This window comes from Falco rusticolus, chromosome Z, assembly GCF_015220075.1.
Source record: "Falco rusticolus isolate bFalRus1 chromosome Z, bFalRus1.pri, whole genome shotgun sequence".
NCBI classification, from domain to species: domain Eukaryota; kingdom Metazoa; phylum Chordata; class Aves; order Falconiformes; family Falconidae; genus Falco; species Falco rusticolus.
The window spans coordinates 83,918,400-83,943,504 of NC_051210.1; the positions used below are offsets into that span (position 1 = coordinate 83,918,400).

The window sequence follows — 25,105 nt, forward strand, 5'->3', positions numbered from 1 at the left end:
TTTTGTCTTTTCAAAACATGCAAGTTTCTGTTGGTGTATCTGTGTTTCTCTGCAGCTGCATGTCTTCCTCTCACTGGCATTGCACTTGTAAAGCCTAGAATTTTTTTTAAGTTTAATATTATCACAATTTCCTCCAGTTTTGTTTTTCATTCTTCAGTGATACTAATCTGTTCTTCAGAAGCTGCTATCCTCACTTTCCTATTTTTTTTTCTCTTTATTTCTTCTTACCTCTGCAAGTTGCTCCTGCTGTTTCTTCTAGCACTGAAGCTGGTCACTCTGGCTCTGACACTGCTCCTACTTTACATACCTGTTTCTTAGTCAATGAAGGTATTCTTTCCTCACTTTTCTATCTATTTGTCTTTTACTTTCAACTAATGTCCCTTATCATTGTTATGACATGACTTTAATTTGATCTATGTAGGAATTTTTCTTTGCAAAAACAGAGGCAATGAGGGGGTTTTATATGTTTTGCATTTAATGCTGGTAGAGGGTGAGCAGATCCAGTTTGTGTGTCTAGGGCTGTCTGTAAATTCACTTCTCAACTGGTGTACCAAAGATGCTGTTTCGGATCTTGTTTGGGTTCAGTGTTGTCTTTTGACAAAAAATCTCGGCCTTTTTTAAGTAGAGAAAAATACACGTGCCTTTACCCATCATATATGAAGGAGAGAAGCCACAACACGTGCCTTGCTAAGTTATAAATTCCCACTTTCCTGCAACTCAAGTAGAAACAGCACTCTTAAACTGGAAATGCCTCTTTTTAATCCATTTTTCTTTAAGGAAAATCGACATAATGATTTCTTTTCTTGGAGCACCATTAAGAGCTTTATTACTTAAAATATTTTGATTTTTATGCTCAGTTTTACTGACAGTTTTAAAGTATAGATCTATATGCTCACCTCAAGTATTTCTTCAGTTTTTCAAGTCAATGTAGAGCATAATACTAAAAGAATTCTTCTGTGGAGTACTTTACAAGTGTTTTTACAAGCTATGTTGTTTGAGCTTGATATGCTTATCTTTACTGGTTTTAACTACACAATATTGCAGGCTTGTCGTATAAATGCACCTGAAGTAAGCATGTTGAAATAAGATTTAGATGGAAAGATAGAGGTAGCAGACAAACGTGAGCTTGTACGTATTTGTGTACCTTTTGAAACAGGCCAGAAAACTCCACATAAACTTTCCTAGTGGTAATTCATATGCCAAGTTTTCTGTAATAGAATTATGTCACATTTGCTTTTAGGACATTAAGTATAATTAAATTAATGCTCGTTATGGTTTGAAGAGGTCATCTAAATCTTGAACTCAGAACCATGGCTTATGCTTTTGATAAAAATTGGGGACTGGGGAGGAAGAGGGATGTTTGTGTTTAATCAGGACTGATTTGAGCCAGCCTTCTGCTGATGTCTCATTGCATGTGTTTGAGATCTGACCAGCTAGTTCATGAGGCATGATTTATGCCTGGAGAGCTCATTCCTGTCCGATACATAAAGCACGTGCACTGTGCAGCCTGCCCTGAGGTCAGCTGGTATTGGTAAAACCGGGGTGCAGCCCATGGTGGGGTGAGCCCCAGGTTCCCATGGCAGAAGGAACAATTCTGTTGTTCTGCTGCAAAATTGATTCTATTTTTTTCCTCTCCCCTCTTTCTCCCACCATCTCCTGAATTTACACCAGGCCAGTAGCCAATGTAAATTTACTTGATGGCATTTTGAACTTTAAATTGCTTTGGTATTTATTATGTTTATCTTCCTGTTGTGATGTGTTTTCGTAGGGTGGAGCCAGCTCGCTGCTATGCACTGCGTAATGCTCCCTGACCTGTTGGGACTGGATAAATTCAGACCTCCCCTTCTGGAGATGCTGGCTCGCAGGTGGCAGGATCGATGCTTGGAGGTGATTTCAGTAGTAATTTTGTACTCTAGGTTTTTTGGGTTTTATGTTCTTTTCTACTGATCACATTTTCCATTAATATAAAAAATACCTAACTGTTTTCTGACACTAATTCCTGGACTACTTATTTCAGATTCAGGAAGTTAATTTTCCAGGTAACCTATCAAAATGTTGGAAATGTGATCATATATAAATATATACATATATATATATATATATGTTGGGTGGGGTTTTTTACCTTCTGGATGATGTACATACCTTTTTAAGGAAATTACTGGATTAAAAACTTCTGTGATTCCATTAAGAAACTTAAGAGAATTAAAAATCTACCCTATATTTTTCAAGACACTGATGAGTTGCTTTGTTTTTTGGAGTGTGTATACAGTAGCCAGTAAATGGTTTGTCACCAGCTGTTTGATAAATGACTAGTGGGCCTTAACACTACACCTGTGCTGTTGTGGCAGAAAAATCTGTTGACTGTGCAGCTTTTCACGTAGGAAAGGAGTGACAGAGCTGGGCTGTAGACTGAAGATCCTCAGCACTCCTGTAACTTAACTGGGAATATGTTTTTTGCCACCTGATGGCTTATTCTTTTGCTTGGAAGGATATACTGTGAGATAATTACCTGACAGGGTAATTACTTTGAGACTCATTAAGTAAGCAGCTGAGCTCCAGTTACTGGATATCCTTAGGTGTCAGGGTAGCGTATTTATGTTCTGTTTGTCCACAATTTTTTATTTTCCCTTGATCAAATCACTTCCTTGTATGTTAAATCTTTTAGACCAAAAATGTGTGTATTTATGAACTCTTCAGGTGGAACAAGTGATATTAATGAGGGACAGGTAGTACCAGATAGTATTTGGTATTTGTTGTGTAAAAACTCAGTTTGGGGGTGGGGTGGGGGGTGGGGTGTTGGTTAGTTTTATTTTTTTAGGTTTTGGGAAACATTTTTATGTACATTTTGCTCTGCTTTCATTGTTCAGTCTTCCATGATAGGGAATAAATGAGTAAGTCCCATGTGAAAAAATATTTTAAAGTGATTTTATTTTTGTTTTTATATTGCAACATTCCTGATATTTAGAAAACTTTGTTCATTGCACATTTGGATTTTTGGACCCAACTTTGGAATTGCTGTAGAGAAGGGTGATCACAAGCTGCTTGTAGAAAACTAGAATTTTGGTGGCCTTTTGATGCATCAGCACAGACATAAGGTTTAGCCTCATCTCCTTGAATGAGAAACCTGTCTTGCTGTTCACTTTATGGGATGGGAGGCTGCCTCGGCCAGCCTTGCCGTCTGTGCTGAGAAAGGCACGTCCACGAAGGCCAGGAGGAGATGGGACAGCTGTTTGGTTTATGCACTGCACTCATGCTAGGGGCTGAATTGTGACCTTCATCCCCTGGTTTTCTCGTGGGGCTGCACATCTTTGCTGTGTCCTGTTGAGAGTCATCCCAGTTGGGTCATGTTTGTGGTTATTTTGCATCTGTGTTGAAGGTGGAGAGGGGTAGGGCAGAATAAAGGTCTGCTAAAAGCTTCATTTCCTGTAGACTTTTTAAAGTGGTGCTTTTTGTTCTTGCTAAATTAAACTGAAAACATACTGATAAGTATTTGTTATTGGAGTTTGTATGACATTCCTGTGGATTTTCTTTACAGGTAAGAGAAGCTGCCCAGGCCTTGTTGCTAGCAGAACTGAGAAGAATCGAGCAGGCAGGTCGGAAAGAAACTATTGATGCGTGGGCTCCTTATTTACCACAGTACATTGACAATGTGATATCACGTAAGTAATGCTGTGTTAAACCTGAAAGTAACTTGATTGTTTAGTTAAAGAAGGCATTTTGTACACAAAATTATGAATAGTGCTACCAATCTAGGGGAAATTCTAGGGGAAAAATCTAGAGTTATATAGAAAAATTTCTTGACATTTTCAAAGTAATTTTGCAATCATGAAATTACTTAACGTCAGTGATGTTGAATAAGTAGATTGAACGCTTCAGTACATCTCATTGGGATTGGAGTGTCTTTTGTGAAGGCTGGCCCTTCTGTTGGGACTAGCCTGTAGTTTGGAGTTTTTAGGGAAGAAACCCCCTATGAAAAGGGCTGATAAAATTACAAGGTACTGGTGGTAAAATGTTGACGTTCCTTTTCAAAGAATGTATAATTAGATAATAGAAATTGTTATAAAGGGATCCTTTTGCATCCCAAGAGTATAAAGGGATTCTGAAAGGGACTAATGCAGGGTGGTGCAGTGTATGTCCATCAGAGTCTGTTCACCACTTGATGCAACAGCTCCTGCCCAGTGGGGTGTTCAAAGCCATTGGTTACCAAGTGCTGCCAGGAGCTACTGGGTAAAGATTATTCTCCTGATAAATGGTTATGGACCCCTATTTAATTAGTAGTATTTCTCCCAAAAAATACCTGTTTTCATTTTATTCATTTTTGTCAAAGCAGGGGTGGTACAGACTCTTAAGAGCATATTCTTGGAAGATCTGTCGTCATCATGAGATACTCCATTCAGTTATCAATCTAGAAACTTGCCTTATAGAATAATGTCCAGATGCATCTGTTGTATATAACAAACCAGTAAGAACTTATATTTTGATGAATGAGAATGTTTGCTTTAAGTTGCAGGTGCTCATCTTTCTTAAAATGAGATTATTTTTCCACTGAAGAATGTAGTTTCTATTCAGAGAAGGATCTCTATTAAATACCGATTGATTTTTGAGATGTGTAATAATCTTATTAAATCTAAACTGAATGCATAAATTACATGGAACACAGTACTTCAAAGTGATGTTGAGAATTTGTTGGTAGGGCTAAGCTGTTGTTAATTACAGCCGTCAGCCATGTAGCATTTGCCTTATTATGGGAATGTTGTTGCACAGTTAGATGTGCAGCCAAGCAGTGAATAATAAGTGAAAGTGTATTGTATAGACATGTCAAAGAGCCTTGATTCATACTGATAGATATTTGTGCCATTTTGTATATTAGGATGTATTTTTTAATTGATTTTCTTAGGAGATCAGTTATACTTAGTTTGTAGAATACAGCTATAGTTGCCCTTTACTCTCAGGAGTAGCTGCTATAGCACCTGTTGATGATTACTAATTTCTTTTCTCTGGAGTGATACTGGAATGACCTTGCTGGGTGTGAAATTATGGACGTAATTGTGTGGGTGAAGTGTATATAAACCACTCTGGAGTGCCTGCTTTAGCCAGTTGACTGTTTCCAAAATAGGAACTTCTTAATGTACTTGAAAGCAACCAGTAATTTGTATTAGTTTCAGTAATTTGCTACTTCTGGTACTCCTTATTACTTAAACAGTTGTATTTGAAAGTTTTAGGGAAGAATATGCAGTTGTGTTTTATGTGTGTGTCAGGTGGAAGCATAATATTTTGCCTTGTGCCTGTGTTTGTGCTCAGGTGAGGAGCATGGCATGCATTTTTAGAGCAATAGCGAGGGACTGACTGGTTTAAGAAAAAACCTTGAGTATTTTATATGCATTCAATTCAAGTATGTATACAGCAGTATTTTGGCCTCTGTTAATCAGTAGCAAATCAAAGCATATAATTGAGGATGTGCTATCTATCAGAACAAGAAAGTTTTAAATTACTAGAAGAAAATATAAGATTGAGCAATCAGCTGAGCATGGCTGAACAAATGACTTGATGTAAATGTTCAGTACTGTGAAAGTGCTGATACTGAAAACCTTTCAAACGGGCCATGACTAACACATTGGAATTAACTTTTTTATATTAACATAACAGCGCTGAAAACTATGTGATTTAAGGTTGCAGAGTCTGTGGTTCTCCTGAATGACAGGGCTGAGAAGGCATTTAATAGTGTTGTTGTCTGTATAACACACACAAAAATGCTGACGCTCTGAAGAAGAATTAGGATTTTGGAAAGGAGAAACAAAATAAGCAGCTACAAATGTTGCTGTTGTGGGGAGAGACTAAAGTGCATATATTAGTTACTTTGTAAGGCATAATTTAAACATTACATGTTTTTGAAGGTCTGGGGAGGAATTGAACACAGTAAGAATTACTTAGGATTGTCAAAATGGATGCAATGGACTTACAAAAAGTATAGTTTTATGCTAGAATGGTAAGGAGGAGAAATATAAAAAGTAAAGAAATACTTTTTTGATTCCTTCATCCTCCACTTTTCCCAATTTTGCCTCTTGATATAGAGACGTAATTTATTAACAGCATATTTTTGTGTCCAGCATGTTACCACTCTGCAGTAGTTCTTATATGCATGATGTAGACATAGTGCTTCTCTTACACATTAACAGATTTGTTTTAATTAAAAAACAAGTGGTAATCATAACAGAAGCTTGCTGCTGATGTAAGATACTTTGTCATATATGCATTTCGTCGCCTCTTGAATGAGTCAGGTGTGTAGTACTAGCAAACAGAGATGAAATTTTCTCCCCTTTTGTATATTCGGTGCTCGGATCCAGTAGCAATTTTGGGACATGACCTTACTTGTACAGATCAAGCAACTGGCACGTCTCCCAGCGTTTTGACAAAACATGTTCGGCAAACTTGAAAGACAGGCAAATGTGCACAGGTTTATCTTTTACTAATCTTTTAAGTGATGAAAGAGAGATTATTGTCCCCCCTGTAGATGGTGGGCTGGAGGAGCAGGGAGAAAGCCAAGCAGATCTTATTTTCTCCTTTGTGGGCCTGCCAGCACACCACCAGTGTGTGCTGCAGGGACCACTGCAAACGGGCCCACTGTACCGTCACTGCTCGGAGCAGCTTGCTTCGGGCTGCCAGCACAGCTTCTGCATCACACGATTTGCAGTTCAGATGTTCGGACACATTAGGCTTCCTTTCAAAGTGCCTCGTAGGGGGAACAATAAATCTTTATTTTATTTGGACCTTCAAATCCAAAATTGGCACGTCAGGTTGTTGACCCCACATCAAATGGGGATGGATGTGTAAGTGATGCTGTGAATTAAACCTAGGAGAGGTGTTGCAGGTGTTGGTATTTTCAGACTCCCACAGGGAGTAAAACAGTTAAGCTTTCAAAGCGTCATCTTGTATCTACTAAGATTATGTCATATGACTGTAAATATTTGCTATGGCCTTGTCTGCTCCTCATTTGCACCGCATAGGATTGTTTCTGAAATGCTGCATAGTCTGTGGGGCAGTTGCCACAAGGATGCCTTTTCAGCTGAAGTACAAAAAGGGAAAAAATGTTACTGCTTTTTTCTCCTTGTTTATTTTTAAGAGCAAGGGCTGTCTTCAGTGTCAAAGGGATTCTGCAAATTAATTTCTCTTTTGAAAGGGATTTCTTTGGATATTATGTTTATGTTTTGCTGCTTCTATTTATTTATTTTACCTAGGTCAGTGTAAACATTTTCTTAAAATGTTGAAGGTGTGGTTCTAGGGATCTGTGCAGTGGGACACCTGCAAGCTTTTGGTGGTAGGGCTGTCCACCGAGCCCTGGAGGGACAGAAGTATTTTTAAGTATGTGACATTATTGCAGATAGAAAAATGGCTACTGTGGCTTTAATGGAAAGCAGGTGGTTATCTTGCCCCAGCCTTTGTGTTCGTGTGGGATGCGGATGGAGCTGGCAGACAGGCAGCGCACACGAGGTGGCTGAGAGCTGCACAGGATCGATCAGAGTGGTGCGGAGTGAATTAATGCAAGGCAGGCAGGCTGCCCGTCATGGACTGCCAGGGCGCAGGCAGTGCTGCTCAGGCTCTGTAGAAATCTGTTTTCAGTATGTTCTGCCCAGAAATAATGTATAGGCACTTCTCTTGCTTCCCGTATTGCTAAAACCCAGTTCATTCAGGTAAACGCTTGTATCAAATTACTGTTTCTTTTTAAGTAAAAATCTTAAATGTGGCAGTGCGAAATTAAAGAAACTGAAATAGCTATCCTTAAATTGTGTCTCTTTTTAAACTGCTTCAAGTAATAATCCTTATGACTGAAAAGCAAAATAAATATAAAAGGTCTGAAATAATGAATATGCTGTTGTCAGTTTTTGTGACCGTGTTTCTAGTAGAGTTAGATTTCTGTTAGAAAGGCCAGATTGAGTAAAACTTAATTAAACTTCCATCGATTTAAATGGAAGTTTTCATCAAGTAAGGATAGTTTGATTGGACCCCAAAGACTTTGCTATTTATGTATGTAGTTGATCATCTTACTCATGCAAGGTTGGACTTAAGAGAGCACAGAGAAGCAAGGCAAATAATTTGGTGCTGCAATATTTTGATGTATTAAATGAATAATGAGTTTAGGATGCTGCAGTAAATAGTAAACTGTAATAATGGCATAAGTTTGTAATACAAGTATATCTTAATTTTCCAATATGTTGACTGGCTTACTCCTAATACATTCAGGCCTTTGATCTTTTCACTTCTAAAGCATGTTTCTAAGACATTTTTGGTGAATTATATAGAAAACACTTGTGTCCAGGAATACATGTTCCCTCTTACTGTATTTCCATTGAGAGGAAATGATAATTTATTACCCGACATATTTGCATGGTAGCTATTTTCCTCCCCTTTTGATTCTGTCCTTTCACTGTTTTGGAGGAAATGTGTAATCATTCTGATTAAATAGATTTTTACTTACATTTTTATTTTAATTGTATAAAATTGTAATAAACTTTTCTAATTTTTATACACTCTACTTAGAATCAACTCATGCAAAGGCACTTAGTTCCTTCTGTTGGTTATAACTAGTCTTGCTAAGGTCTTCAGAAAGGTGTAATATTGCATATGGAAAATAAGCCTCTTTTTCAGTGACCCAGGGCTAGAAAGCAGGTAAAGAGGTGAGGTAATCACTAAATAAATCAAAGGCTTTGAATTTTGGCCCACCCTAAACCTACTGTTTGGAGACTGCTGGATCCTTGGCTTCTACCAACAGGTGTTCAACCACAGAAGATGCTCCCTCTGACATGAAGGTCAGGGCCTTCATACTGTAAATTTCAGAAGGCATGCAAACTGTTCACCCTTCCCTGGGTGTGGAAAGAAATCGAAGAAATTTAGACTACAGAAGTGATATTTAGGCAATAGCTAGACGTTTTCTATGCCTGCAGAGATTAGCAGCTGCTTGTACTAACTGCAATGCAGAATGTAAAGCAGTACTTAAAAAAATAACCTCCGGTCTCCCCCTCAACATACTGGCCAACTCCAGTGGGTATACCCAAATAAATAGTATTAAAGATAGTTGGTGCTTGAAGGTGAAAACCAAAGTGTATTTTGGTGAGGTGGTGCTGGAGTCCTGATCTTTGTGTGGACACCGGTGAGGACTCCTGGAGTGACACCCACAGGCTGCAGCAGCCATACCATAACAGCAAACTTTATTTTTAAAAGCATCCTGAATAAGGTTTGTGTGCAATTTGTAATTGCATGTGATCTCTGTGCAATCATGCCAGCATGCTTAATGAAGTGATTTGCTATTGATTGGGTAGTGTGTTCCAGTCCGGTTGTGTATCTGTTGTGTCAATGCATATAAAACCAGTGACAACTAGAAGGATGTTCAGAAAGTTATTAAAAGGTACTAATTTCCTTGTAAAGAGATTATGTCAGAATAAGGTTAGAAACCGCTGTCAGATGAAATCACTGTGTTATCACTTTGATATCACAGATGATATCACTATGCTGTGAATACTTAGTATTTAAAAACAGTACTGAAAAACAGTAAAATCTGGAATACTCATGAGAATGTTAATTTTTCTAAACTGGTTTAAAGATGGCCTGAAATTAAGTGACTTTCAGGTGCAGATTCACAGACCTTGCTGTACACAACTGACAGGTTCCCCCATTGTGATTTACTGTGATACCATTGTCTTTTATTTATCAATCACATTCATGTGTTTGGAGAAGACCAGCAAGTTATTACATAAAAGCTACTGTGAACTGAAGTGATGCACATTAACGACTTCGTAAGATGGTCTAAAACCAAGAGGAGCAGCAGCAGATTGAGTGGGCAGCTCTCCACTGCTCAGTGCCCAGCCCTTACTGGTGCTTGTGTTGGGCCATGAGAGATGCCTGCCATCCACAAGGCACAGTGATTTACAGCAACTTTAATTTCTTGTTGAAACTCGTTTGGTGCTGACTAAGGGCTGGGGTACTTTGTTTTTTAATGGGGACTTAATGCCCCTGCAGATTGCAAACCTAATGCCACAATCAGTAAAGCATCAATCTCTTTGTATAATAAGATTTTTGATAGTATAGGGTGATATACAGAAGATGGATTGGGGGAAAAGCAATCTTATCAGGGCTTCCCTTCAGTCTGGTTTTTAAATTTTGTAAAGCTCTTTGGGAAGAATATTTGTGACGCTGTACTTTGTCACCGTTAGCAAAACACTTCTTTTGATAATGACTTGATTGAATTCTGGTAAGGCTCATATAGGGAGCAATTACCGATTTTAACTGGGCAGAGTATAAACCAGTGAATTGAAACTTTAATCACATGGTGTTATTGGCACAATTTGGCGTTCGTTGTCATTTTTGATAGCAGCAGATGCATCCCAACCCAAATGACATGGAATGAGTCAGCTGAATTAATATACTCTGAAGGTCACCTGGAAAAACAGCACCTTTTCTTCTTTCTGCAGAAGAGATGAAGCATTGAGAGGAGATGTAAGAGAAGTTCTGCTGGAACTCTGTATTTTGTGGCTGTATAAGTTGTTAGTGTGTAATGTGTATCTAATAGCTTTAATGATACTAGAAGACAGCAGAAAAAGAAGAAAGTATGGAAGAGATATTTACAGCATGGAAAAGGTTTTTAAAGGATAGGTTTGTGAAAAGGCTGCATACAGTATGAAGGAAAACCAGGCAATAGTTGCTCTTTGCTTTATCTGTGTTTCACAGACTTATGTTGCATGGTTCAGAATACCAACAGATAATTACTTCCCCCCTGCCCCCTGGTGTAAGGCTGTTGCCTACCAAAATTGCTGACTCTTGTGGACATTGGTTTTTGCAGCTGGAGTAACCACGGAAGCCATTCAAACTGGTGGTGCAAGCCCGGATTCATTGGGAACAGAAGCAAAAGTTCAGGAAGAGGAACATGATCTGGTTGATGATGACATCACAGCAGGTAAGCATTAATATAATGAATAGGTTAAATTTTTTTACATACAGGGTACTGTGCAGAGGAGATGGAACACTTTCTGCCAAATAGCATGTTTTTAATGAGAAAATGAAATATTAAGGCTGCTTATGAAGTGTGTGCTATCAGAAGTAGTTATGAATAGTAGGAAAGAGCCGTAGAAAAAAACCTAAATACCTGTTTAACTGTAACTATTACAGTATTATTGTGTTACTTCTAAATCATTAGCTGTATTTTAATTTGTGTGTGTTGAGCTTTTAAGTCTGCCTGCAACTGACCTGTTTAGCTTGTAGTTCTTGAGTAAAGGCTTTACCCAATTCTTTCTAGTTATTCCTCAAATTATTTACGTTGGTGAAAGAGGTCTGATGTAAGGGTGCTACCATCAGTCTGCAAGATTAAATTGAGGTGTTTTGGGTTTTTTCAACAAGTAAGCACTGCTAGTTTGCACATGGAATTCAAGTGTATTTCATTTCTGCAGTACTCATACAGCTTTATAATGTTGCTGTAGTTTATTGCATGCTGGCAGGTAAAGCTGAGTTCTGGTCCATCAAGGCATGTTCTGAGAGAACAGACCATACAGAAATATGCATTTAATTATAAGCAGTTATCTTTTTACTCTTTTTTCATGTGTATTTATGCAGTGTCATAAGGAAAATATCTATATGCTTAATATCTGTGTCCTTGGGATTGGAATGGTTACAGTAAGTATTTTAGCTTAGTGGCGATTATATCATATCTCACATGAAGAGTATATCATACTCTGCAGATTAGAGTGTAAAAGCCTTTTGGTTGGGTTTTTTTGGCTGAGCTTTGTATAGATTTCTTTTTGAAAGTCTAAAAGAAAACTAGTTATTCTTGTTGACCTGAAGACAGTTTGTATGATAGATCTAGTTTTAGGTCAGGTCTCTAGCTGAAGGTGCCTGAGACAGGATTACTGCTGGTGGGTGAACAGCTTGTGGGCAGTAGGGAGCATTAACACAGGCTGGGGTAAAAGGCCAACTGGAAATAGCCAAGAGGGAGGAAGGATGCTGGGAATGCCTTTAGCAGCTAGGGGATGATGTGGGACTTGTCAATAAACACCAATGAATAGACCCTCGGAAAAAATAAAAAATAAATTGATAATGGGCTTGGCATACCCTGAAACAGATTTCCTCAGCATGTACATCAGATTGGCATTTCCTTCAGGAACATGTCCTGTCTCCTTGGCTCCACATCTGTTAGAGACCTTCTGGTTCTTTTTGTGGAAGTTTTAGCAATGGCAGTATTACAAAAAAATGTTCTAGCTGGAACAGCTTTCTGCCCCTTTGATATTGTGTGTTCTTTTCACGGGAGAGATTGAAGAGGAGGCACTTTAATGGAGTAAGTTCAAAATCAAGTGTGTGTTTTTCCTGTGTGCTAGACTGAGTTTTGAGCTTTTCATAAAGCTATCCACTGTGTTGCCAGAGGCTGGTGATAATAATTTTATTTGCAGAGAAAGTGTTTCTGTTATGAAAAGCAGTTGAACTTAAAAAAAAATATCCTGAGTAAAAATGAAATTTCAATCTACAGTTGAATACAGTTAGGTTTGTGTTGGTAGAATAGAAAAAAAAGTTTTGAGACAACTTAAACTTAACCTTGTCTTAAAAATATGATGCAGCATCTTTCTATAGTGGTCCTATGAAGGCTAATATTTATTGATTTAACTGCACAAAGTAATGCTGGCGTGCAGCGGCCAACAGGATAATTTTTTTTAGTTCAAATTGAGCTTCACCAAACGCTTTTATTCATCCAAATATTTTTTTAAAAGGATCAGTTTCACATCAGAACTTCTAGAGATTAAAGCATTTTAGTTTAGCTGGCTAAAAAGCACTGAAGCCTCTTTCTGGAAAATACTTCAGTAATACAGTACGGTGCCTCTTAAGCATTTAAAACCACACAGGCAGGAGTTATTTAGAAAATGGGGTCTATCTTCAAATGCTCTGAAAATATGTGCACAAATAGTCTTCCAATGTAGTAGTGGTGTGTATTGTTATCTTTAATGCCTGAAGGGCTTTTCTGGATAAAAAAAGCAAACATTTTGCTTAAAAAATTCATATGTGGACAACACTTTTTCCTAGTTGCACCTAAAAGCTACTGGCTTCAGTGGTCATAATTTTCCAATTCATCATGATGGTAAATTGACTTTTTCAATTTAAAAAAAAAAAATGTAATTCATAATCTGCCTGTATTTTTATCATAACTTTAGGTGCCAAAAGAACATCTAAGTTTTTTAATTTAGAAATGCAAATATTTTTTTTTTCAAGAAAAACAAAGGAAGAGCAAAATACTTTTAAGAAAAAGAAACCCAACATAGCGCTGTTACGTATAGGGGTAGTAAAAGAAGATCGTGGCTGAGCACATAACGGGGATAAAGAGTCAAATGTCACCAAACTGTGAAAAATGTCAACCTCTGACAGATTTATTTACTTACTAAAAAAATCATATAATAGTGTAAATAGGCTGCCTTTAGAAATCCACTGAATTTAGTTTATGGAGCTGTCTTGGAAATGAAGGACTTCAAGAAAGTAACTTTTAGGTTGCACAGTGTTTGCCTCCCAGCTGTGCAACATTACCTTAGTAATGGAAATAAGTGACATATTGGGGCATGATGTGAGATATGTGTCCTGAATATTGTATGTATTGTTCTTATGCCTAATCAACAGAAACTTCTAGCGAGTTTAGAATTAATTTAGGTCTAATTAATTCCCTGGGTAACTGTAGATGTTCCCAGACTCACACAACTGTCCCATTGGTGGTGGTTGGTGTTGCTCGTGGTTGGATAGGAGTGCCAGGTTTCAGTCAGGACCTTGTTGCTGGTGGTGCCATGTGCAATGGAAGATGACTCTGGCCACGAAGTGCTTGTTATATTTTCTGTTCTGCCAACTAGGATGAAGCCGCCAGCCTCTTCAGCATTGCACAATGTGAAATTTTTCCCTGGCAGTCACTTTTTGTAATGATGACCTTGGCCATGTTAGTATTGACAATGACACTTGAGCACAAACCCATCCTGATTCTAATTAAGTACGCATTTTTTAAATGGTTTTCCCCCTCTGTAAGCACTGAATGGCATGTACAGCCACGTCAGCTGCAAAGACTTTAGAGATATGGACTACCTCGATTTTGTAGGTTAAAGTTTTCAAAAATATACCACTCTAAGTTTGTTAAATATTGTCTGGACCACTCCACAGACTTGTGCTGCGCCCAGCAGCCAGCTCAGCCAAAATGCTGCTGCAGTGCTTTGGTGGAGGGGGAGGCGTGTGTTGGAATTAATCTGGAGCTTTCTCTAGCCGTTGTATCAAGCAGTGGTGCCATGTACATGTGTGCAAGGTGGACACAGACCCTAAGAGTTCTGCTAAAGGTTTTCTTCTAATTCTGGGAGATTTGGAGGAGTTTTATGTAAGACACACATGGTGCTCAGGGAAGAGGGGGTTGGATGTCCCTGGAATGTTGTTGTGACCTTAGTGAAGAGATCTTGTGCCCCCTAATTGGTTTGATTACAAAATTTCTTGTCTGCTATTAAACAGCAAAGAGTTTATGGTTTTTCTACACTTTGTTTTTAAAAGCTGTGTGAAAATAAAATATCAGTGGGTGGGAAATTCAAGGCACAGACTGCTCTGCCCACTCTTGTGCCTGCTCCTAGGAGGTAACACCACCCTGGGAAACAAACATAGCACTGCCAGCTTGCTTAACCTGGCTTGCTTGCAAAACAGTAACACTCCAGCAGGTGAACTGACACGTAACAGATAAATACACTTATTGGACCAATTACTCTGTGTTGGCATTTCCGTAAACAAAACCACTGTGATATAGCATAGTCTGTTGCTGTATCAGGATAGTGGGGAATTGACTTGAAATGCAGTTTATTCCTAAGGATCTGTCATTCCAAAAGGCTGGCAGATAGGGAATGTGGACTGCTCTAGCTACAGAGGTGAGGCTTTACTATTTGGTCCAGTCCATTTTGTCCTGCATGCTGCCTTGACACATTAGCGCATGGAGCAGGAATAAACATTGGTCAGCCTTCTCCTGGTCCCTTTGTGATCCCTTACACAGAGAGGGAAAGATCTGTTTGATAACTTCTTGTAGCAGGATAAGGCAGTAAATAGATTCTTTAAAACACTCACTGCTGCGTACTCAAAATGAGTCTTGGTCAAGCAGACTTAACATCTGACTTGTGCATTGCACAGACACTGTTATTTCTGATACGAGAGAGTTGCAGCAGTTGTAGTAGTGCACTTCCAAAAGTTTGTACCAAAAATAAAATCTAGGAATGCTACTGATAAATGTTAGTCAACTTTAAAATTTAGTCTTTTAAATATCTTCTGTCAATATTTACACATCTATTTTTGTGCATAATTAGTACTTTTTAAGCAATATCTATCCTGTAACTGGCAAAGTCAGAAGTGAAAAATATTGCTAGATTAACCCATACTCTAAACTTAAGAATGCTCTTTAATCAGTGGCAGTATTTGTCAGTGTTGAAGATTCAACAATGTGAGGGCAGGGATTGTGTTTATTGTGATTAATCTTGCATCTTACCACACCATCATGGCTGCTGGAGTGCAGCAGAGTGTGGAATGCATTTGCAAACACTTTTAACTACCAGCATTTTCTCATCTATTGAGCACTTCTTATTTTACACACCCTATTTAGACTTCTGATTTTGGTGCCATCTAACTATTTGAAGTAGTTTAAAATTAGTTCCTAGGTGATGTTTTATTTTTCCCTGTGTGTTATTACTTTTTTTTAAACTCAAAGGCATACTCCGTAACTGAAGAAAATGTTTCAACAAACTACTAACAGAAGGTTGTGGACAGTCATCTGTTAAGTTATATACTGTGCCTTTTTCCTATTTTAAAATTTTGATACTGTATTGAGTTTCTGGACTACTTTGGTGCTTTTTCTGCATTCTCTTTCTTACTGCTAGAGCTGGACTAGTTTGGAGGGGGAGCGACAGGTGCTGTTGCCTATTGCGTCCCTCCCATTACCAGCCAGACTTCCACTGAAAATTTGGGGTGGAGTGGAGGTACACAACAAGTGAAACCATCTGGCATTCCCAGCGAACAAGCCAGTGGCCCACTGTTCAGCACAATGAGGGTGCCAAAAGAGTCAGCCTCTGGATGAAGTTCCTGCTGGGTTTCTTTTAAGCAGGTTAGACTGAACCTGAGCACCTTGTACAAACCCTGTCACATATGGCTTTGTATCTCCAAAGCCCACCATAGAGAGACCAAAAAAGCTTTTAATTGGTATTTAATCACTCCATTGAAAACAGTCTACCATATCACGCACTGACTATTGTGTAAAACACCAGAAAAGTGAGGTTTTATAATCTAAAGCAAAATCTATCCCCTTTCAGATGCTAATGAAGAAAAATAGGGGAAATACACCCTGACTCATCTCTGTCACATGGTCTTCTGCCCAATCAAAAATGCAATGTGAATTCACAGACAGGTTATTTAACATGTAAAAGTTAATTTTTAAGGGAGTTTTCATGTGTACTTACAAGAGTTCTGAAGCAACTTGAGAAATATGTCTAATAGATAAATGTATACCAAGTTAATTGAGGAATAGGTTCCTACGCTTTGTAATTAGCTGTCTACAAGGAAGCATGAAATTATGGGTAAAATTGTGGAGAGTTTTTTTTTTTAAGGGACTCAATTAATGTAAAAACACGGGGGTTTTCAACAAAGCTGCATGTATTTGAAAACATACGGGCATCTGCCAGTCAAGCAGATTCACCCAGTAAATGCCATTAAAAGCTCTGCCCTCTGTGAGGGGGTTATGGGCTCGACATCTGTCTGAATGGCATCTGTCGGTGTTGGGAGAGTGCTGCATGTTGTCATTAAGGAAACAGTAATTCAAGAGAACTGGTTTGTTTGGAGGGCTGGTGGGTGGTTTCTAATGAAGAGAGAAGCGTGGAGCAGAGCCTCTGTGGTATCACGAGCTGTGGGCTGTGTTGAGCACTGCCTGGTGGCAGCATCCATCCTGGATAGGGGCTGCCAGAGCCAGGTATCAGCTGGGCTGTCAGCTGGTGTCTAGTCATAATGTTTATATTGATTGAGAAATACCTGACACTTCAAAAATTACTGTAGATTTAAAAAAAAAAAATAAACGAAGTGCTAGCTTTTTCAACCATGACAAACTTGCATAAAAACTTCAGAATTATTTACTTAACAAAAGGCAATATGGATAGGTTTTAACCTCTAACTTGGATCGCAGCATTGTTAAATGTCTTTGTGGGAAGCAACATTAGTTTTTCTTCAGCTTGTGAGCCACAGAGCTGAAAATGGAAAAACTTGGGACACCTGGACCCGTTTGCCAGCTTCATGTTGTTGAGCAGCTGGCAGGTGTTGCCCTGGGAAGCAGCCCCAGAAAGGGTGTGCAGAACTGATTGCAGTTACCCGGGGCTGCATTCCTGTGTAGCTGGGACAAGAGCTATTCAAAGGTGGCTGGCTGGGGGTGCAGGGGACAGCCTGGCCTCTCTTCCTACCGCCTGCAAGGGCAGCAGATCTGCTGAGGATGAAAACCTGCCAGAGCTGCTGTGTCTAGAGGATGGATGTTTCAGTGTGTTAAGTTTAGCGTTCTCTCTATACCTGTGTATTTACACCATGTCATACTAATTTGGAGGCCACAACTTATGTCACAGGAGCATGTAACTAATTCTAAACATTTACTTCATCTGTCACAGATTTCAATGAAATCAGAAAGCCATATTTGCAGACAGTGCGGTTTTGAATAAAGGCTGTTAAATACAGATTTCTTTAGTGTAGCACAAGTGATCTTTAACATGCATTCATCTACAGCTGTTTGCTTTTGTATATGAAAATGTAACTCTTCAGTTTTGTATACTTTCTGATATCTATACTTATTTGATGATGTACAGCTTAATATTAAACTTTGCTTAATTGTTTAGTATCAGTTCTTACACAGTCTTATTTTGTGCGTCGAAGTGGGAAGTCTGCCTCAATGTGTGCTGTAGATGTCACTACTTTGTGAAAATCAATCTGGGACTCTTGTCTGAAATTCTTTTGTTGTTGTGGTGGCAGATGTCTTCCTCCAGCACTGCACAGTCTTCCTTTGTGCCGCAGTTACTCTGAAAAATCGTGTTAACTTGGGAAAAGGTTTTTCTCTTTGTTTTAGAAAAAAATTTACCTCAATTGTATTCTATTAGCTGCTCATTTTCTCTGTGCCATGCGGCAGAAACACTTCAGCGTGATGTTTTCTTTAACTCAATCAAAGACTTTTGAAAGATTATTACAGTCAAAAGAATGATTTAGAATAATTTCTTCAGGTATAGAAGTGGGGTTTTAAAGAGGCATAGGTTATAAAAGCAGCATATTAAAATGTGGTTTTCTAGTATTCTTGAGTCCTCATTTTTTGTTTTCTTAGTGTTCTGTTACATTTCATTTTTGGTTAGCACTGCAACCAAAGCTTCAGGGTTTTCTTTTTTTGGTTCCAATAATAGTGTAATGATCTTAAAGCATGTGGCAGGAATATGCTTAAATCTCTGCATGGTGTTTGCTGGTGGAGGCACAGAAGTGTATAAACAGGTCCTGTGTTACTGTCATTGCTGGGCAGTGTGTCTGGGACATGGCAAGGCCACCAGCTTTGTTGCAGTGCAGTTAGCCAGCTTCTTTACAGCAGTTGTTTTGCCTTGAAAAAAAAAAATCTGTATCCTCATGTTTCTTGCACTTGAAGAATTCCTTCAGAGGCACAGCAGGTCTCTGTGTTTGCGTCCACCAGAGGAGTTTCACTGCCCACGTGGTTCCCTGACAAGGCAGCAGGCAGGGGAGTCCCTCGCAACGTGTGGCACAGCCCTAGCAAGGAGTGCAGCAGCTCTGAGGCCTTTGGTAGGACACAGCTATTGCCTGTAATGCTGCTCCCAGGCTGTCTTTGGGACGTGTGACATCATTGGACATTAGAAGGAGCCATACCACCATTTCAGAAGGGTGTGCGGTGACAGCTGCAAACACCCCTCTGATTTCCCTTAATCCACCTCAGTAAGTTTAAGCTTAATTGTATGTGCTAATAATAGTGCTGGCAAGGTGTAGGTGTCTTGGGATGTTAGCTTTAATCATGGACCAAATGCTTTAAGAAGGTGTTCTGCTGTTAACATGCATGGTATGTATGGCTTTTAGCAGTATTTACTTGCGTAAATTAATCATTTCTATCTGGAAGACTGTTCTTACAAATGTTGCTGTAAGAACTACTGGAGTCTAAGAATTTCCATGCAGAGATTACTTTCCCAGCAGTTTGTGCCAGTTGTTACTATGACATGAATCATTTACTTGACAACCAATATATTGTTAAATATGACATACAACTGCTTTAACATTTCCTTTAGTCTTGGAAGCAACTTCTGGAATTTGCGAAGGTTTTTGCTGTGTTTATGTTTACTAGACATCTGTAGTTTGAGATCACTGTCTACAGTTTTATGCAACAAGTGAGCTATTTTCCATCTGTAGTCCAGTAAGTTCATTGCAAAATACTGCTACTTTTTTTTTTTTTTGACTTGCTGGTAAAAAAATGACATAAATGTTAAATAAGATTTAAAATGTCAAGCCACAATGTCATTTATAATTATGTACAGTTTATTAAAAGAACCAAGCATGGGCAGAGTTTACTTGTGTGGGTCTCAGAGTTAGACCCTAAGGTACCAGCAGTTTGCTTTGATTTGTGAAGGAAGAGATAAGGTCTGCATGGATCCAGGGGTCTCCTCACCCCCGGTGCATAAGCTTTTCATGTGTTGCCTGAACACTTTCTGTAACCCTGACAATACGTAGACTATGTTTTTTTGGGGGTGATCCTTTCAGAGGTCCCCATTTCATTGGTTTAAAACACATTTGCTCTGTGTGCTGCTGTTGTGACTTTAGTGCCTTATCACCTCCTGTGACCTATTTTCCTTCTCAAAAATATGAGGTGTTGTATCAGCATGAAGTAAGTCTATGTTGGACTTGGAGAAACATCCTCTTTTTTGTGTTGAAATACCAGACCCAGCTACGGACACTCAGTAGCACAATAACCTGCTCAGTAGAAATTGACCTGGTAATTGTTTGTGATAGCAGGACTGTGGTCTGTACCAGGCGGCATGGTATGCCAGGATGGGATCATAAATACTCACCATAAAACCCCCAGCCTTCACCTTTCTGCCCAAGGAAGGTCTTGTGTGGTCACTTGGACATAGTGAGTAGCAGTTGTATCTCATTTGCCCTCAGCATTCATCTTTCTTGCATGAATTGAAGTGCTCTGTGGAAACTCTGCTTCTCTCTCGGGAAAATCCTCCTGGCCCATCTCTTTTCACACCATGGAATGAGCTGTGTGGCTCAGAGGAGTAGGAGGTGGTCACAGCAGCATGAAGCAGGCAGGTCGGCTGGTGCCTGTGGGACTGTCCTGGGCTTCGCCTCCCGTGCTTTCTGCAGCCAGCCCCTGTCTCCCCTTCTCCAGTCCCCTGGAGCCAGGGCAGTCACTGTAGCAGTGGCGCCTCTCTCCTGAGCTCCAGCTGGACTTCCCTCATGATACGTGACAGCTTAGTTACATGCAGACATTAAATGAGAGGTGTAGTCACAACCACATCGTTTTCTTACATGTGGCCTCTTCCAGTGCTGGAAGAGTAAACTTCTCACACACTTAGCTTTGGTTACTTTTTTCCATCATTGGTAAACTTTTTCAGTACTTCTCGATAGTTATTTTTGAAAGTGTTTCTTCACTATGCATAATTCTTCAGTTTCTATATGCAAACCACACTTTACAACAGTTTTGCAGGACCCGACGATAGGAAGAGCATAAAACATGGAGGGTTTTGACTGAAGTCAATGTTGAGTGGATAAGGGAGCTGTTGCCACAATTTCAGATTGTGAATCTTTCCCCAGAGTGATGGGAGCAATGAAAAACAAAAGCTGTACAGGGTACTGCGCTGGCATTTAGAACGATTAACAGTGGGTACCAGTGTGTACCTTTAGGCTCCTGACTGTGGTGTTCTAAATTTCCTTCCTTACCTCTTTCCAGCAAGTCCAGGAAACCAGGGTCCTGGGTTGTCCTTCAGGTACCTAAAACACGTGATGTGATTCCCCCCAGGACATCTTGCTCCATGAGTGGGATTTAGAGTCAAAATCTTGCATCATTTAACAAGTGAAGAATTGCAGCTGTTTGGACTATTCGTGTTTGAAAGCATTTTCTTGTAGTTGGTTACAAAAAGAGGAATTGTCCAATCCCTTGTAATATTTCTGGACTATATGTGTATGCACATATATGTATGTATGCGTTGTCTTAAGAAACTATCGGGACTCTTTCCATGGTTAACTGTGTCTTTTAAGCATACGGATATTATTTTTAGAACTAATTAGTCCAATTGATACATATTTTTTTTTAAATGGTACTTCCTTAGTCTATGTTGCAGGTTTTTTTAGGTAGACTGATGAAAACAACTTCTAAGTTCTGAAGACCTGTTCCTGTGGGTGCTGTCTGATGTCATTTAGTTCTGAACAAAAGCATTTTTTATTAAGACGGAGGTCTGGTATGAAATTTGTAGCAGTTCTTTGTAATGTGTTTTAATAGCAGCTGGTTTTATAACGTTTTATAGCATTTTTGTATATTTTCTTCTGGATAGTTAGGTTTTCAAGCTAGCAGGTTCAAAACATCAGTTATCTACTTAGTATATGAAAAACCTGATGGAAGTTAAAAAAATAACAAACCAAACAGTGCCTCATTGCATTGGAAATCACTTGTTTTCACATTTCAGCTTAGTTTGGACAGCTGTAACTATTCAAAAGTAAAATATAATGTAAACATATTGAACTGTGTTAAAAGATTATAATTTCAATAGCACTTCTCATATGCCAAAACTTTAATTTTACCTACTTACGCAAGAAAGATGATTAAAGTTCATATACTTCATTCTTTTACCAGTCTTTTTGCTTTGATAAATAAATAGATCATCTAAGATTCAATAGGCCAATTGCAGCATATAATAGCTATTCAGAGGCAATTAAACTGCCTTTTTTTCATGCCGGCATGTGAGCGTGCCCTTTCACAACCTTCAACTTGATTTGTGGTGATTCAAAATTAACTTAAAAGTCTTGTTTGCTGACAGCTTAAAGCTTAATTGACTGAAAGCCAAATAGAGTGTGTTCTGTATTCAGCGCCGGAGCCCTCGATAAAGCCATGTGTAAATGGCGTGTGCTGGAGGGCGGCGCTGGGTCCTGCTCTTCCTGCACCCCAGTGAGGAGCACCGTGCACCCGCTCAGCCCCGGCGCTCCCCATCACTGCCCCAGTGCCAGCATCACCCCAGCACTGCCCTGGGGCTGCTCACGCAAACCTGTGCCTGCTGGGCGGAGATGCTCCGTGTCCCAGTTTCTAGCTGTGTTCCAAGACAGTGAATCAGAAAATTAGAATTAAGTGGTGTTGGTTTCACTCTTTGATTCAAATGATCCCACTGAAAAGCAGAGTCTCCGATAGTTTCAATAAAATTTAACTATGAAAGTGTTGTCTAAAGACTATATTGCTAAACAAGCAACAAATATATAGTATTTATGTATTACATATAAAAATATATATTTAAAACTGTTTCAGGGTATCTACAGGATTCATTTCCATCTGTAAGCATGGAAGGGGATCTGAAATGCGTTTGTGTGCCTGTGCTGTTGTAACAGGCACACCCGGAGTGCAGAGCTGTGTGGGAAGGCTCTGGAACGTACCTCCCAAGGTGGTTTTTTGTGGGTGGGTTAGGGGAAAAATTCCTGGTTAAATGTTACCCCCATCTTAGCCTGAATTCTCTTTGTTATGCTGCTTAAAAGCTTTCCTCTGCCCCAGCTATTTCTGCACAGAAAAGCCTGGTTTGCTGTGGGGTGCTGCTTGACGGTACCCATCGTGTGTGCCACAGCTTACCACGTGCCCTCCACCCTCCCAGCAAGCGCTGATGTGGAGCATCACAGGAGGTGCCAAATAAATATTTGACAGTGAATATTATTTTGTGTGTGTTACAGAATATGCTGAAGGATGTATTAAATAATTTCAGATCTTTACACAGTGGAATGTATTTTAATCTGTCAAAGTCAAGAAAGGCCTTTAAAAGGAAAATACCTTATATTGTTCAGACATGGCGTGATGGGTATGTCACACACATATAATGGCACCTCACGTGTTTTCCCCATAAGTTTTTAAAGACTGTTCACATGCAAGTTGAATTTTAATGTATAAAAGTTAAAGAACATGGGTTCTGATATTGCTGTATTTCTTATTGATTTCTTGGCAAATCATAGCTATCTAATTTCTTCTGCCTTCCTATTGATTTCCAATAGGAACAACGTCTTTTCAGAAAACATAAAAAAAAGTTGCCATTCATTTAAAGATGACTATAAAATAGTTTACGTTCCTTTCAATAAAATAATGATCATACTTCAGAATGTAAAGTCAAGATTGTACTGGTTTTGTTGGAGTTTTGCTTATGTCTAGAGAGATCTGGAACTCAACAGTAAATGTCTTTCTCTCTTATTAACAGCTTGTTAAATGCTGATAAAAAAATTACCTTGTATACATTTGTTTACACAAATGTTTACATGTATCTGGCTTTAGTTATATGCAAACTAGTTATTTCCAATACAAATGTTAATACAGTCTTTCAGTGTTCCGTAATAGGTGTTTTCCCCAATGGAATTACAAATTGTGTATAACTTAGCGGTAGAGTTATTTATGTGCTCAGAGTTTTCAGACATTAGAAAGCTGTAAGAAAGACATCACCCTAGTTTTCATAAGGCTGCTGGGCTCATGTAGAAAAAGAGTGAGGACTTTCTGCAGCCACCGTTCTGATCTGTTGCAGCTTACCGGAATTTTCTCTTCTGCTGTGCTGTTCCTTTTATGACAAGAGTATTTCATTGCTGCAGCATCAGGGAACACAAAATGGGTGAGGGTGCTGCTTCCTTGCGGGGCTGAGAGCAGGGAAATAGTCAAAGACAAAATGGAGTCTCTGCTGTTCAGATGGGGAAATACCAGGCACAGTTTATTCAGTGTAACTTGCTGTTTTTAAAGCACTGAATTAATGCATCAAACCTTCCTGTATTAGAGGTGAAATAAAGTGATGATTAATAAAAAATTTGAGAAGGTATGATGAATGTTTAAAATACTTTTATTTATGACTCATTTATGTAGACAGCAATGAAGAGAAATTCAGATTTTTGAAGACTCCAGCATAAAATTGCATCTAAAAATTGAAACAGCAAGGTTAGGGGACAATTTGTACTTAGATAGCCGACGTTGGTGGGTTTTGGATAGGGTATGAAACAATCAGATGTCACTGTGGTAAAATTTATTCTCACATTGTTAAATACTTTGGTCTATTACGGCTTAGAACAGAATTAAATTAGTTTAAGATGATGATTGCTTAGTTGAGCTTGTTGGTGAAAACACCTGTGTGCCAAAGAGAACAGCTAATTTGTTTGCTTTTTGAAAGCAAACAGATGTTTTCAGCACAGAGTTCATAAAGCGTAGGTGGAAAAAGGAACGTTTATGGCTGAGAGAAAGCAGGTTAACCTTTATGCCTGTATATTCCAAAAGTGAAAATTACTATTGTTTTCCTTGCTTCAGGTATTCGGTAACTATTAGTCTCCTGGATTTTTATTAGTAGGTTCCAGACAGAGAGCAACTGCCAACAGCAGCCCTCAGTATCTGCCCTTACACAGATGACACCAGGTTGCTGCTAATTTCATATAGCCTCATTATAAACTAATAACTGGCACTGAAGTCGATGTTTCTGACTTCAAAAAAAGTTGCAGTGAGGCCAGATAAGAATTTATACCTGAATGAAAGTGATTAATACACGTCATCTATGACTAGCTTTAACCTGACTGCATGAAGCAGTCTAGGGTGCAAGCAATGCTGGTCACTTTTTCCAAGGTACAGAACGTTTTAGTGAATCCTGAGTGCATGGGTAAACACAAACCCACCATTTGTAAGATTTTTTTTAGGGTGTGCTTGGCATGTGGGCAGGCTGGGAGGCGTGTGAGCGCAGCGTTTGTGGTGGTGTGCTGGGCAAGGTGGCGTGTTGCCAAAGAGCGGTGCCACTGTCCTGATGGGCTCATGAGCACCAAACAAGTTTAGGTGTTGAGCTTTTTAGGAAGAATGAATGATGGCTAATGATTA

General features: G+C 39.1%; 1 protein-coding gene across 4 annotated transcripts in view; it reads left to right on the forward strand.

The window, feature by feature from the left end:
- WDR7 (WD repeat domain 7) overlaps window positions 1-25,105 on the forward strand; it is a 150,710-nt gene that overhangs the window by 43,873 nt on the left and 81,732 nt on the right. For 3 of the 4 annotated variants that reach the window (XM_037374370.1, XM_037374369.1, XM_037374367.1), the window contains exons 17-20: window positions 238-327; window positions 1,769-1,887; window positions 3,536-3,659; window positions 10,832-10,945. In XM_037374370.1, coding sequence (XP_037230267.1) covers window positions 238-327; window positions 1,769-1,887; window positions 3,536-3,659; window positions 10,832-10,945 — 447 coding nt within the window. The remainder of the gene's footprint in view (window positions 1-237; window positions 328-1,768; window positions 1,888-3,535; window positions 3,660-10,831; window positions 10,946-25,105) is intronic. The other variant, XM_037374368.1, reaches the window with a different exon arrangement.